This window comes from Solea senegalensis, linkage group LG5 (genome assembly GCF_019176455.1).
Source record: "Solea senegalensis isolate Sse05_10M linkage group LG5, IFAPA_SoseM_1, whole genome shotgun sequence".
NCBI lineage: Eukaryota > Metazoa > Chordata > Actinopteri > Pleuronectiformes > Soleidae > Solea > Solea senegalensis.
This window is the reverse complement of record NC_058025.1, coordinates 12,637,296-12,652,592: the sequence shown is the minus strand read 5'-3', so window position 1 is coordinate 12,652,592 and position 15,297 is coordinate 12,637,296. Positions and strand designations below refer to the sequence as shown.

The following is a 15,297-nucleotide window of genomic DNA, read 5'->3' as shown; positions in this document are numbered from 1 at the left end:
TGTGAATAATATATAAATCACAATGTAAATCTCTGTCTGAATACACACTGCATTTTCAAAATGAAAAAGAGGCATTTACAGGAGTCAATAATCTACTAAATGAAGTCCATTAGTGACTTGACCTTTAGTTTGGTCTCCACTAACTCCTGAGATATGAAGTAAATAAATTGTATTATGATTGCTGTGTTGTAACCAGTTTTATAAGTTATTCAGTCAAAGTTTTTTTTTGTTAGTATTCCTGAATATAACCCTTTCTCTCTGACCTTGAAGAAGGTATTCATGCGAGTTGTTACAAAGCACTTCATTTTCTGCAGTCTTTTTCTAAACGCAGCTGCAATGCTTTTAAAATGAAATAACTGCCTTGAGAATATATTTTAAGAGTGTATTGATTTCCTATATGAGACTAAATGGATTATCCCAAACCTGCACTACACTACACATAAACTCTCAAATGCTCTCTGGACAATTATGTATCATAAAGGTTGAGTGCAGTATAGGCTCATCTGCCAAAAACGAAACCTACTATCTTCATTTCCCCTTTTGCTGATAAACTTCACTTTATTTTATTTATCACATATGAAGTTAAGGGAAATCAACTCAGATTACAGTTTCATCCACTACTTGAGGACACAGGAGTACAGTACTTAAGAACAATCCAGGCTTGGTTTTCCTCAAACAGTGGTGCACAAATGGACTAATCTGAATACAAATACAAAGTAACAAAAAAGGAAACCACCTTAGACTGACGGACGTTTAGAAAAAAGAAAAAAGAAGAAGAAGTCAAGGACATATTGCAGTCTTCATGACAAGAATTTTATTTTCCTTTTTTTTTTAAATTGCATTTTGCATTAAATTAAAGTTTTTTTTTTCTTTACAACGTACATTAAGCTGTGAATCAGATGTTAAGGAAGTGGAGAGAGTAGGGCAAAAAACTTTGTGACATCACAATATCTTACAAGCTTACAAAGGTCAAAAGGTTGACAAGTTGAGAGGAGAGTCGATTTGCATCTAACAGCAGTGTATTATAACAAGGGTGAAAGACAAAAACAAGGCACACACCAAAGAACCTCACTGTCCAACAGCAGCCTTCACAGTCAAACCTCATCCACACTTTATTCCCAGGACCTGAAATGCACCCTTAGCGGCATTTTTTTTTCACCCTTGATCTTGTTGTTCACATTTTGTGTAGAGGACTAATCTACAAGGTGAGAAGAACAACACAACTCAGTATTTTTAGACGGTAAGTATCAGCATTATTTCAGGCCAAGTTGCTAGTTCATGCACACTTTAATACACTGCAGGGTGTAAATAGGGTCTTGACGTGTCCAGTTACCAGTTTATAATGCAGTGGCAACTGTCTCAGGTCATTTGCACTCATATTATTACAGCTTTATGCTATTATGACAAGAATCATTGTTACGTTTGTGACTCTACACTGTGTCTAATCATGTTAGTTAGGTCACATATCCAATCTGTCCTTCTCATGTTAGCTGTGGATCGAGATGTAGTTGGCTTTTCTCCATTGAGAAACAGAACATTTGTTTAATATCAAGAAAACGCTTTACCTATCTACGCATACGACACTAAAAGAGTGCTCTGTTGATTAAAGTGTTGGGGATGACCAATAAAAATATTGAAGTCAATGAAGTGAAAGAAATAGAAAGACCGGATTAGTCCAGACTCTCCGCCATTTCGGGGGTCTTTTCATGGGAAGTTAGTGAAGCAAAAGGAAAACATCTAAACGGTGTTTTCTTTGAAAGACTGGGATTTTAAAAAAAGGTACAATTTCAATAGTTATTGTTTTAAAATGTCAACTTTCTTCGCAGGAGCCAGCCTGCGTATGCAACTGCCTAACAAACAAAGTGTTCCAAAGTACACAAAAGGTCCAAATCTGTGTTAGTACACTGGGTGTCTGTGTATACCTCATGCCGTATGTCCGCTTTGTCATTGCATTATTGCCGCAGTGCACCAGAAAGATGTACACATGATGTACGCCTTCTCAACTAACACGTGTTATTGTTCAGTTAATCCGTCAGTTAACCATCAGTCCAAACAAACAGAGACAGCAGGAAAGAAAAAAGAAAAACAAATACGAGGACTTCTTAAACTGTATAAAATAGAAAATCAAAAACACTCACAACGTCTTCATCAACACTGCCAGTACAACATAAAGGTTTGTTTTTTTAAGCGCATTAATGGCACAATTCAGAAATGAACCACAAAAATGAGCGTGTGTTCGTGTGTGTATTTGCATGTGCATGTGTCTGTGTGTGTCAGGGAGAAAGAGTGAAGAAGACGACGCTTCTTTCTCTGTTCCCTCTGAACTGTAAGTGTGTAATGTCTAAGGACCAGAATTACAACAATAACACCTACATTCTTTAATTGCAATTTTTATCAAACCAGGGAAATATGACGTAAGAAAAAAAAAAATACTACAAGGAGACAAGTTACCAGCTATGAAAGAAAACATTGTCACTACTTTAGGGTGTAAGGCACAAATTTACATGTGGAAAAAGAGGCAGGCAATACAGATGTTTTTTATATTTTTCCTCGTCGCCCGCTCAAACGTGTAACACCTGCAGAAAAGACGATAACGCTCAAAGATGGAGGCATCACTCCCTCCACTTGCAGCATCACTTACGACTTCTTTGTGTGTATTGTGTGAATGCAGATTCCCATATTGTTGCTGCAGCCGATTTTCTTACATTTGCAACATGCAACAGTGAGCTTTGATGGCAAAAAATCACTGAGTACAAATGTAACCGAGTCACACCAAACCACAGTGCTGATTATGTTTTTTATTTTTTTTCTCGGGGTAGGTGGAGGAGTGAAATGGTGAGAATCTGACTTTTTATTTTTATTTTTATTTTTTTTTAATGATTGATCTAAAACAATGGAAATTGAAAAATGGAGTTAAATGTCCCTGTCTGGCACAGTTAAAATAAATATCTCCTCCTCTTCACATAATGTCTCCAGCTTCAGGTCCCACTGTTACTCAGTAAGACCTAGTGGACCTTTAGTCATCAAGAAAGTTCTACTGGCTCCAGTTTAATGACTTTAAATAACTTTCTCACATGTGATTAATTATTATTAAAAGATCTCTTCTCTGTCCTCGTTCTCTCTCTCTTTCTGTCCAAGCCTAAAAAGTCAGTCTTGTTTTTTCAAAAGCACTTAATAAAAATAAATACAACAAGCTATTAGTATTAACAGTCATGTGTTATTCAGTAACCAGTACAGTAGAGGATCCTCCTGGCCCAGGCAGGACTTGATTGCTGTAACACTGAGAGGCGTTTCACAGTTTCCAACAGAACTCAGAACTATGTCCTTCCAGTCTGAGCTCAGTCTCTCTGAGTGCCCACGAACTCCAGTTCCCCCAGCATTCAAGGTACTGTACAACGATTATTCTCCAGGCCCCCGTGCTGTCTTCCGATGTGCTTTTACCAGCATGATGAAGTATTGAGTCCAGTCCTGATGGCCAAAGACACCACAAACAAGAGAACCACAGTCTCGGATGCTACAGGGTGCCATTGGATGAAATATTCAGGACTTGGGTCATCTTCTGTTCCAATAGCACATGTCCCCGTGTGTGCTCACAGAGGAAATGGGAGCCAGCTAGAGCATGAAGACGGCACCAAACGTCGAGAGCCATTTGTTTAATATTTACATATTTATATAAAAAGAAAGTCTTTCTTAAAAAAACTGTGTTGCATGTTCCACTGTACACCAAAAAAACAAACAAAAACACAAAAAGGAGATGCAAGTTGTACAGTATTCCCTGTTTTTCTCTCTCTGTCTCTGAAAAATCTACTGTCTGTTCACATTAGACTAACCGGCTAACAAGCTGACTATGTGCAGGAGTCACTGGACTTGACTTTTGTTGAGAGAGACACTACAGAGGGTTTGGGAGGGACATCAGGCTTGAGATGTTTGATGCCCGTTCGAGGCAGTGAACCGTAGGAGCTCATTCCAGGTTGCCGTGACAGAGACAAGCCCTGTGCTGTCATTTGTATGGAGTCCACCCTCTGAGGTGCAGGTGGTGGAGTCTCCATGTGGTTGAAGCTGTGATGTCTTGCCAAATGGGAGGAGTTAGATGAGTTGGTGTTGTGCTTCTTGAGGGCGGAGGATCCAGAGGCGGCGGATGCCGATCCTTTCCGGAGTCCGTACACTGAGGAGTGGACCTCTAGACGTTTGCCCATCTGTGGGACGGCAGGAGGGATGGTGAGAGAAGCCTCTCGTTGGGGCACACGAGGTGGCAGCACCCCATCTGGATCCACCATGTTAAGGTTGTGACATGGGTTCTTTACTGTCTTGTACTCGAGCGTGGCCCCCTGGTCATCCATGACGCCGTGGCCCATGCTCAGGTCGCTATGGTGAGGCTGCTCCACATATTCATGCTGGTAGCTAAGTTGGTGTGGCTGCAGATGAGGCTGGAGCTGGTGCTGATGCTGTGGCAGAGGCAGGACCACCACGCTGGGTATGTGACCTGGTGAGGCCCTCAGAGGAAGGTCTGATATAACTGGGGAGCCCATAGGTGGCATGTCCTTGGTGCATGCATTGATCAGGTTCTGGTTTCTCTCCCATTCACGGCTTCCCCGGCTGGGCTTGCGACGTGGCTGCATTGGTGTGGATTCGGGCGTTGGCAGAGCAGTGAGGTCCAGGTGGTGCTGGTCTGCTTTTATCAGCATCTTCGTGTTTGGTGTCATTCTCCCATTGTGCATCAAAGGGGTGAGGATTGCCTCAGGACGACCGTCTTTGGACTGCGTCTCAAACAAACCCGTCAGCTTAGTCACACTGTTCATCGATCCTCGGCGGGAGTGGAGGTGATGGCTTTCCTTTTCCTTGTGGCCTGTCAGGTCTATGTCTCGCCGCCGGTGGTCGCAGACACAGTAGACAATGATGCCAGAGAAGATGGCGCCCATTGCAAATGCGAGGATGACAGCGATGGCCAATAAGGTCACGGGAACCAGCTGATCGCGACCCTTCTGGTAGCTCTCTCGGATCACACCTGCAGAGAAACGGTGAGATGACATTCAGACTAGCGGACTGAAAAAAGGACGGATGGCACTGCCGCTGCTGCTGGTGTGTGCTAAAAGACACCTGACTCTTTGACAACCAGACCCTGTTAAGAAAGATGCGTACAAGCAGAGAAACAAAAAATGTAATCACAAGAATTAAAGCACTTCCAGGACAAAAAGATTAGAGATTTAAATACTTCCATGAAAATCATGCAAATGAAGATCCCAACATCACAAAATACCTATTTAGAATTGGCACACATGCAAGCTTGAGGGAGCAACATTCAGTATTACCCAGAATACAATGTAAGACTGAAAATATGTTTAGGATGAGTAATTATGATTCACATTTTAAATCCCAGATGAAATGAAAAAAGGATATGAGCGTAGATAAAGGAGCCTGAAATATCCAAACCCTTTCTCCTCATTGATGCAAATGGGAGACTTTTCATAAAGCGTGGATCCAATCTTGCTCACAGAGAATACATTAAAAAGCCTCTGATTAGGTGCTAAATTCAATGAGCTCTGTCACAGAGCCACTTCTAAAGACTGGCAAAGACATGCTACGACGGCCAAATAAAAGGTAATTCAATAAAAGCAGCTATGAGGCATTCGAGCAATGGTGGAGCGGGAGCAGTGGGTTTGGTGTAATAAAATGGGGTCAACAATAATCTGCACGCACGTCTAGATGGACACGCGCCTCCCACACACACACACACACACACACTCCAGCCTGGTGATGAATTCTAGACATCTAATCCAACACTTTGTTCCTTGGGTTAAACACTCCAGTCCACAGCAGCGTGATTTATATTGCGTTCACACATGACCTATGGCCACCGCAGATCCGTTAACACTGAGGATGAGACAGGTGGGCTCTGTCACATAAAAAGCTGGCTCAGTGCGGGGATGGTCTTAATAAGGGGGGACACACAAAAACCTGCAAACAAACTGCAAATCACAAAAGTCTTCTAATCCATTACACCAGTGTGTGTCCGTTGTAGAGAGATGTGATACGTAGAGAAGCACAGAGCGGGTGAAATGATTAAAAAACATCAAGCAATTCCAGGGCCTTGTGTTGACTTGTCTTCATTTTCACTGACATCATTTTAAAGCCTGTCGTTCTTGTTGTTTTGTAAAGTTTTCACAAAAATATGGGACAGTCAGGAAAGTTCAATTTGGCACTATATTAAATGTTAAACATAGAAGAAAAAAAATATGAGCTGCAAACAACCCTGATGCAAGTTTTCTGTTTCCACTCATCACTTCACCATTCATGTCATTTTCCAAAAGATAATGCTACAAGGTGACGTGTTCCCTGCACTTCTGTCGGGTCGGGCAATCGTGCTAAGGTTTTCAGCTTAGCTGTACAACCAATTATATACCTGGAGAATATCTTCCATCTCCTCCTTAGTGAGACATGACACAGTCAAAGGAACAGCATGGTAATCACTTCTCATTTAACCAAAATCTAGACTCTCTTCAATTAATATCCATAATCCTCAAGGGCTGCAGTCATACTTCATTTGTCCAAAAACACGACTTAACACTTAAAGTTTGAGCTTCACCAGGATTAAAAAAAAAACCAAGGCATTAGTGACTTTTGGCTCTGATCATTGCTCATCTGTAGTATAAACAAAACGCCACTTAATAGAGTGCTGAAAACATGCAACTCAGCCATATCTCATTTAAAGTTAAACAAAAGGCTTAGAAACGTCTCTGGCCAAGATCACTTCCTATCAAGGACGTGTCTGGGCTGTGCAGATGGTGCTCGGCTGAGTGTTATCTGCAGTAAAGCATTAACATCTGACAAGTGTTAAGCTGTGGACTCCGGTGACCGAGTGGCTCACCTGTCTGACCAAACATCTGCTTCACATCTCATACAGTAACAACGGAGAATGAAAAGAGACACTCTCCTTGCCATCTCACTCTGTTGATCTTTCGCCTGTCCTCACTTGGATCTTTCGTTCACACGCTTCCACTTCTCCTCTTAGCAGAGACAATGACTCACTTTACTGACGTTTCATCTAGTCTTGTTCTGCTTCCATATGCTACGTGTTGTTGACAGTGGGAACTGTTGTAATTATAACCTCCGTGCACTCTGGGAGTCATCCTCCTGTAGCGGGAATGACAACGGTGACAGGTGTTGCTTGAGACGTGCTGGGTGAAACGTTTCTGTGAACTGTGGCAGATAGATTCTGGAGACCTGAAAATCTGCAACAACAAAAAAATCATTCAGGAAATAAGAGCTGTTATGGATTTTCATTTATTGTTGTTAAAGGTTAGCCTTATTTGGCCCAGGTATTTGGGTTTCACAAAGGGCAGCACAGCAAAATGGTTTATCCATTCTGGTGAAGGAGCTGGATCTTTGTCCTCTATTCCTGGAGATGGAGTCGAGGTTAAAGCCCCATTTAACCTGCTCTGCTTGGCTCGTCCTGTCTGTGTGCTTTTTCTTTTTAATGCTTTCATTTCCTTTTCTCCCCACTTCCTCTACCCTTACATCCATCACTCATGTCTCTCGCAAACTTCCACAGGGTACTTAGCCCGAGGCCTTGGTTAAAACACAAAAAGAAAAAGAGGGGAACTTTGAAGACTTCCATCTTTCATGTGAAGATTGTTTCTCATCCTAACATCAAAGGGAATCAAAGTAGCCAGAGAGGACACCGATGCTCGCAGGACAGGGTTTTGAATCGAGGTGGCTGTACACGGCTTATTCTTTTAACACCGGTTTGTGATCCTCGCAGAACTTTTCCAAAACTTTCCCGACGTGAACTTACAGAAGTATCGAAGTGTTGCAAAAGCTCAAAGATTTTCTGCTATAGTTTCATGTTGGTGGAGTTCTGACGATACAGTGACTTATAATCTTCTGGTCTCAAGTCTTGCCTCGCCCCCAGAATGCATCACAAGGCATTCTGTATTTCGACACTTCTCTCAGTGCTTGAATTGATTTGAATTTCACACCGCCCCGGGCCTCAACATTTAGATATTAAACACATATCTCACATACTCAGATATCGCTCGCTGTCAAAACAGCCTGGCTCGGCAACACTTACTTGTAAATCAGACACATCGTAATCTGCTGTGACTGGAACTCACGAATGCGCGCTCTCGCTATCTCCCTCTCTGTCTCTGTCTCATACATAGACACTCACACACTTGTTTAATCTCTTCAGAACCACAAGATGACTTAAGCCCACAGAGCTTGTCTTTGTGTTGGTAAGACTTCAAAGGCAGTTAAACATCACAGAGAGGTTATGGAGAGGGCCCTAACCTCTGACTACAGGCCGTCACACAAAGGCGTTGTCTGCAAAAAGTAATCTTTCGCGAACTGCACTCACTCACTCACTTGGCACTTGTTGAAAGATACAGGAATCCTTGACAAGAGAAAGAAGTCATGGATAAGGAGAAAAGATGTTGGAGCAGAAACGGCGAAAGTGCTTGACGTCATCTTTTATGAAGGACGTTGTTGTTGTTGTTTGGATGATTGCAGTAATTTCGATAACTCATGTTTAATCCATAGTTAGAACATTATCCCATTTAGTCTTGTGTATGTTTGTATTCGGAGGCGTTAATGTTAGTGTCGTTCAATATTAAAGCGTCAAACAATCGTTAAGGCGCCGCATGCTGATGAGTGTTTAAGATATAATTAAACCCACGTAATTATATCATTCAGCTCGTCAGGTATTAATACCAGTGTCATACCTGAGCCACATCCCTGCATACACACTGTAGTATTTAATACTCGGAGGGAATCAACCTAAATTAAATGTCCATGGGAACATTTATCATCAGCTATCTAAAGCCTTAAATTAACACAGAAACGCATTGCGTAATGGGCGATGACACCGTCTGGTATGAACGACTCAGCTAAATCAATTTATCTAATTACTTCAGAGTGTTGCTGCTATTACATGTTGGCTTATTGGAGACACAATGTTTCCTGACACAGCAAGTTCAGCATTGGTATCATAAATCACAGGGGTTTTGTTTTTTTTTATTAAACCTGTAGTTTGAACTATAACATTGATCTGTTTATTAAAATGGAATATTGACGAGTTTTACAGCTGAAAACGTATGGTAATCGCATTCCTCTGACTTGTAGGGATGACTACTTTGGTTTACTAATAAGAGTTGTGACTGTGTAATGTTATAAATGCAGGCATTGATAATCACAAGGCAGCGTGGTTGCACATACAGGCCTTTTGTAGTGCCACCAGGGACAAAGACTTTGCTTGTATCTACGTGATGAGTGGCTCACTTTTGCATGCTGTGAGTGCTGTGAGTGTGATTGGCTAAATTCAGTTGAAAGTAGTATAATGACAGCTGCAAATGGCTGAGACGAACTTCAAAAAGGCACAAAAAGGCAAAGGCTGCTGTGATGATGTGAGTCACGAACGGCCACACGAGGAACCAGCAGTAGCAGAGACGTCGCACTGAAAGGCATGACCAAAACAAACCGAGAGCAACAAATCGAAAAAGTAAATGTGCGTGTAAAAAAAAAGAGGTCTGAGAGAACAATAAGCTAATCAGTGGAGGAAATTATGGCTTATGGCTTGACGTCAGTGAGGGAAGTGCGTAATGCCCGGGAAATCATCTAGTCCATTGTTTATATAATGATTCACAATGAGCTGCAAATAATGTATCTGCCTCACAAAGGCCAATCAAAATCAACCTTAACCAGAAAAAAAACATAAACCTTGAAGTTAATGTGATGATAAGTGAAGGTGTTGAGATGATTAAAATCATCATTTGATTACTTACTGTGCAGTCTTTCTCCATTAAAAAGCAGCTTAATCAACCTATAAAACCCAGTTTAGAACAGTTTACCTATTATGAGTCCATTGCAAGGACATATAAAAACTACTAGTAACATTAAAGATAATGCATTTTCCTATACTGACTCCACTAGCAGAGATGTTATTACCTCACGTCTTGTCAGCTCTCCTTTGGCACATTTTTGGTACATTTTTGGGACAATACACATTTCTGTAAAATGACAGAAATAGTATGTAGAAATGCTCCCTTGCTCTATTTGGTAGGAGTTGTTTGTCTTTTTAACAGCACACGCACAACTGTGTTTGCAAATTACAAAGCCACAGTTGTGTCCTTTAATCGAGGGACATGCGGCTAGATGGACCCAAGGTGATGGATGCTAAATTCAATAAAAAAAAAAAGGTTGACACTGGAACTCCCTGTAAACAAGAAAGCACACATCTTCTGCTTGTATGGGATGTATTTGACTGTATTTCCCCCCATAATTACATGTAACACTCAAGACTGACAGGACATGCCCAGTAATGATGGTGAAATATTTCCAGAGAGTCAAATGAAGTGCTCAGCCTATCAAGAATTTTGACATTTTTTTAAAAAAAGAGAGAGAAATAAAGAAATGTGTGGGTTGGGTCTTATTCTTCCTCATCTCACCTTGGCACACAGGTGTCAGCGAGCTGCCTCCTGCTGAAAATAACCTGTAGCTATCAGACAGTTTGGTATTATATTGTAGAATCCTGACATGGAGGGAAATGGTATCTATCACTATACGACAGCTGCTCTAAGGAATAGATAAGAAAATGCCTAGTTTTTCTGGGCTGAAGTCTCCATCCACAAATTCCATTTGTAATTCCAAAATCAAATTGAAAACTTTGCATCTTCTTCAGTTTGTTTTCTAATGTGACATAAACACATACAACCGTGGTCAGCAATTGGTGGCCCGTGGGCCAAAACGGGTCCGCCAGCATCAGCATCTGGCAGACGATTTAACAAACCTGATCTTAAATGATTTGCTTATCTTCAAATTGAGTTCAGAGCTTTTATTCTGAAAGAATATGAACTGAATATGTTTTGGCCCAATATTCATTCTATTGCTTACAAAACAATGTACTTCCTGCTATACAACATGTCTAGGCATTGTAATCTTCCATCATATCGGATTCATTTATTTTGTGTGTTACTAGATGGCGCACTAACGTTGCATGATACGTCCTTCATAAAATAAAATCTGATTAACTGATTGCCTGATTGAATAACCTGCTGCTGGCGACTTATTCGGTATTTTAACCATCTCTTGATGCAAATGTAATTACTACAACACAGGATTTCACCAAATGCACTTGTACATTTTTGTTATTCAGCCAGGATTAGTTTAGTTGGCAGAGTAAACATAAAATACAGTCAGCCGTTGAGTTTAAAAACTGGTGCCCAGTGTGAACAGGAGTGACTGAGGGGGATAAAGAGAAACACTGTCGTCGACTCTGTTCAGCTGCAACCTTTCTTTTTTTTCTTTTTTTTTTCAAATCCTCTCCTTATTCCCATTTCTTCCATCGCATTTGTTCAGCTCCATCTTTCAGCCAGTCTGTCTACCTCCTAGCTTTTAGCTTGCCGCCTTATAACCTTCCCGACTATATTATGGTCTTGTTCTGTTTAATAAATGTCTTTGTTTTCCTTTCTCAGTCGCCATTCTCCACCTCCTCATTTCCCATGTCTCTTCCCCTGCTGTCTCTCTTATCCCTCTTTCATTCCACCTCTCCCCTTTCCCTCTCCTCTGGATAGCTGCTGTAACGAACCCATAAATTGGAGCAAGACAGTGGTGGCTACAGGTTGGGGGGTTGGGGGAGGGACAGGGAGAGAGGGGTGTAGAAAGAGAGGAGAGAGTGAAAAGCAGGAGCAGGGTAAGGATTAAATCCTGCAGACATGGGATGAGATATGACTGTTGTTGGAGAGGAGACAGACTGCAGGGGGAGGGATGGCGGAGGGGGTGGAAGAGACAGAGAGATACAGGGGAGGGGCATGGGGGGGGGCGAGGCTCCATAAAGTGGTACAGGAATTAATTTGGACTACGTAAGGTATAGCCTTGGAACATGGCACCCCAGTCAGATGAGAGGTCCTGTGGAAGGGAGACTGATCACAATGGCAGCAGATGATGGAGAGACGTAGGGTCGGTGGTTGCAGGCGGGCAGGGTGAGCAGTGGGTGGCAGAGAGAGAGGTGTTTGGTAGAGTGACAGGAGCAGTAGAAAATATGACACAGATAGATGACGCCGAGGCAGAAAGACACACAGACGGAAAAACACCATTCTCAAATGTACTGTGAAACTGAAGCAGCCACCTGGCAACTGCGATGGCCCCACTGGAACGCCTGATAATGATGCTGCTGGGTGCTAAATATCGTCAGTGTGTGAATGCGCATCTCTTTGCAGCATTTCTAATTACTCTGGGGACATTGGACTAATACATATTGGCAGCACTACAATATTAATTAGCAAACACAATTCCACAATGTCTCAACTGCAAATTGAAAAAGTTTTTGGAGCAATTGCCATTTATTTTGAATCGAACACGCTGGCAAATAACTTTGGGTAGGAGCTAATGCAGTGTCACTCATGCATTTTTGCTCACTTTTGGCGCTTTTCCATGGTACAGTACTAGTATCACTCAGCTCTACTCGACTCTAGTCGCTGTAAAGTTAAAAAATGGCGATTTTGATTCTCGAGTCAGACATGTCAGACATTTTAGTATCGCCTCAGCTTGCTTGGAACCTTATGTAAAGCAAAAAAAAAATAAAAAATGAGCAGAGCACACAGTAGTGCTACAACTGTATAATGGAAAAGCCCCTTTCAAGAAAAAATGGTTCCATCAAATGTTTATTCCCTTTTTCGTATTTCTCCAGAATGGTGTTTGTACTTAATCTCTGACTCTTTGATCATTTCTCAGATGCTGATTCCCTTTCATGGATGGAGTTTGCAAAGTTTTCACAGTACAGTTGACACCTGAAGCCAATAATACTGTGGGCGACAGGAAGGAAGAGGAAGCAGGATGGGTGGAGCAGGAAATGAATCCTGTTGACTGCAAAGCTCAATTTGCCATGCTGAAAAAGCATAAAGCGGCATGGAGGCAAATCTGTGCGCAATAGCATCAAAGCAAACACGGCAGGAAGCGGCAAATATACTGTATATAAACAACAACAACAAAAAAATGAATAGTCAGACCAAGCCATGCAAAATATCAACAACTGCTCACAAGAAAATCTTAGGAATCTCATGACTTTCAGAGGAAAGGAAAAACAAAGAAAACGATAGACCTGAAATTGAAACAGGACAGATAAATACTGAAAGAAGCTCTAATGGTGCGAAAATAATAACAACAATAATAACAATAATAATAATAATAATAATCATAATAAACAGAAAAAAACAGCAGGAAGCATTGTTTTGAAATGTGAAGCCCTGTTGCAGTTACCTGAGCATGAGCATGCACAATTCTCTCCAGATGAAGAAAAATTGACTTTTAAAATTGCAAGGAGAAGAAGAAGGAGAGCTTTTCGCTTTTGTACTGTGCAAATATAACACATTGTAGAGAGCTTAACACATTCTATAAGGAGTATCACACTCCTCACCTGAGAAATGTCAAACCTGCTCAGGTAAAGGCAACAAGGGGAGTGACAGCATGTTGAGATGCTGGCTGTAGGCATGCTGTCTGAAGTCTCTGCCACCATTGTGTTTGGATCTACCCACCGGTGCCTTAGTGATTCCAGCTGACATGATGCACTCACTGCTGTGCCTCTCTTCATTCCATAAACACTAGCAGACACAACTAGCGTTAACTCCTTATTTTAGTGTTAGTAGAGAGTGGTTTATTTCCGATAGCTGCAGTTTGTGCCTTTTATGTATTAACAACAAAATTGGAGCAACATCCTCTCGCCCCTGGGCCTTGACCCCTGGGTTTCTCCTGCTGCTTTGATTTATTTGGTTTTGTTGTGGTGTTTGTTGAACTTCCGTCCTTTTCCATTCGGCTGTTTTCATTAACTTTAGATTTGAGTACTTTATCTTTGCTTATTTCATGTTTTCTGTTTTCCTTGAGTCTTGTTTTCATTGTTTTGTTTTGTTTTGCGGTATTTTTGTTCCTGCCTTAACCTTCCCATCCTGTCTTTGGTTTGTTTTAGTCACTTTTTTGTTATTTTTATTTTTATTAAAAACTCTGTTTGTTTATAACCAGCATTGGGTTTTGCCTGAACCTTGACATCCCCAGGTATTTGGATAGTATAAAAGCATACTAACACTAATCCCTTTTCTTGCAGCTCTCTAGTCAGTTCAGGCGGATCAGTTGGATCAAAAAGTATTCCCATTGGGCTGCAGCTTTCTTTTTTTGATTTTGCTTCACAATGTAGTAAGTGAACAAGGAAATATATTAGTATTCTCGGCTACCATCTTGGTTTAGATGAATAAAATACTGAATATGGCTTAAGAACCTAGCTCATGATGCATTACCATTATTAATAATCAATATCTCAAGGCTGCTGTAACACTGCCTTCAATAACATGAGCTTGGTAATGTGGCTGGGACATGTTGCATGTTGTTTTCATGGGATGTGCAATAGGTCTGGCTCTTTCATTAAAGGACAAAACATGGATGAGCAGCACTACAGTGACCTTTTTTCTCCTCCCCCACTTCCATGTGTGCCGTCCCTCTCGTCTCCCTCCCGTCCCTTCTTTAGTCTCTGTCTCATTTATGCGGCGAGCTGTCCTTGAGGTGGTACAGTATTAGGCAGGTTGTTAACACGAGAGGAGAGGGCGTTCAATGTCATGTCACTGTGTCGCAAACGCTTGACAGCCGCGGCGCCTGGGCCGTCTTCTCAAGGAAATAAATACATCGCCATCTTGCTTTTTCAGAGTGTAATGGTCTGAAAATTACATCTCCTGTGGGACATTATAGTCCACGGACAATGAATCCATCCTAGTGTTCGGGTGTGAGTGTTGGCGTGTGTGTGCGTGTGTGTGCGTGTGTACAGAATGTGTATGTACATGTGTTTGCATTTGTATCCTGATGATTGCATGCATGTCTGTTAGGGGCGTGGGCACATGCGACGTGTGAAACAATTTGCCCTCTAGAGGGAAAGTGATCCAGTATCTCTACACCTTGTCAGCTGGAAGCAGCCAGGCAGCCGTAAATCTCAATTAAGCAAACCCCCTCCCTTCCCCTGTCCCCCACCACTCCCTCCCTCCCTTACCACAGGTGACAATGGACCAAATTGACTGCTCACTGTTGCGTTCCAAGGCTTACCATTAGCTTCGGGCTGAGTCTGAGAGGGTACGGCCACATATGGGTCCTCCCCTTTGTCTGAGCTCATTGGGGGTTCCTTTCGCTCCACCATGCGGCCCCGCCCTAGTGGGCCCTCGGCCGCCTCGGGTAGGGCCGTGGTGGGGAGTGAGAGGGTGTGGTGATGATGGTGGTGATGGTGGCCTGCCGGACACAACACAGGTTAATATTGCTCGTGGCAGACAGGGAGAG

At 42.0% G+C, this 15,297-nt stretch overlaps 1 protein-coding gene across 3 annotated transcripts in view; it reads right to left on the bottom strand.

The window, feature by feature from the left end:
• Window positions 1-531: 531 nt before the first annotated feature.
• The window catches only part of sema6a (sema domain, transmembrane domain (TM), and cytoplasmic domain, (semaphorin) 6A), a 100,696-nt gene continuing 85,930 nt past the window's right edge, over window positions 532-15,297 (bottom strand). For 2 of the 3 annotated variants that reach the window (XM_044026787.1, XM_044026788.1), the window contains 2 exons: window positions 15,070-15,249; window positions 532-5,005 (listed from right to left, as the gene is read on the bottom strand). In XM_044026787.1, the coding sequence (XP_043882722.1) occupies window positions 3,846-5,005; window positions 15,070-15,249 (1,340 nt within the window). In that variant the 3' untranslated portion in view covers window positions 532-3,845. The remainder of the gene's footprint in view (window positions 5,006-15,069; window positions 15,250-15,297) is intronic. The other variant, XM_044026789.1, reaches the window with a different exon arrangement.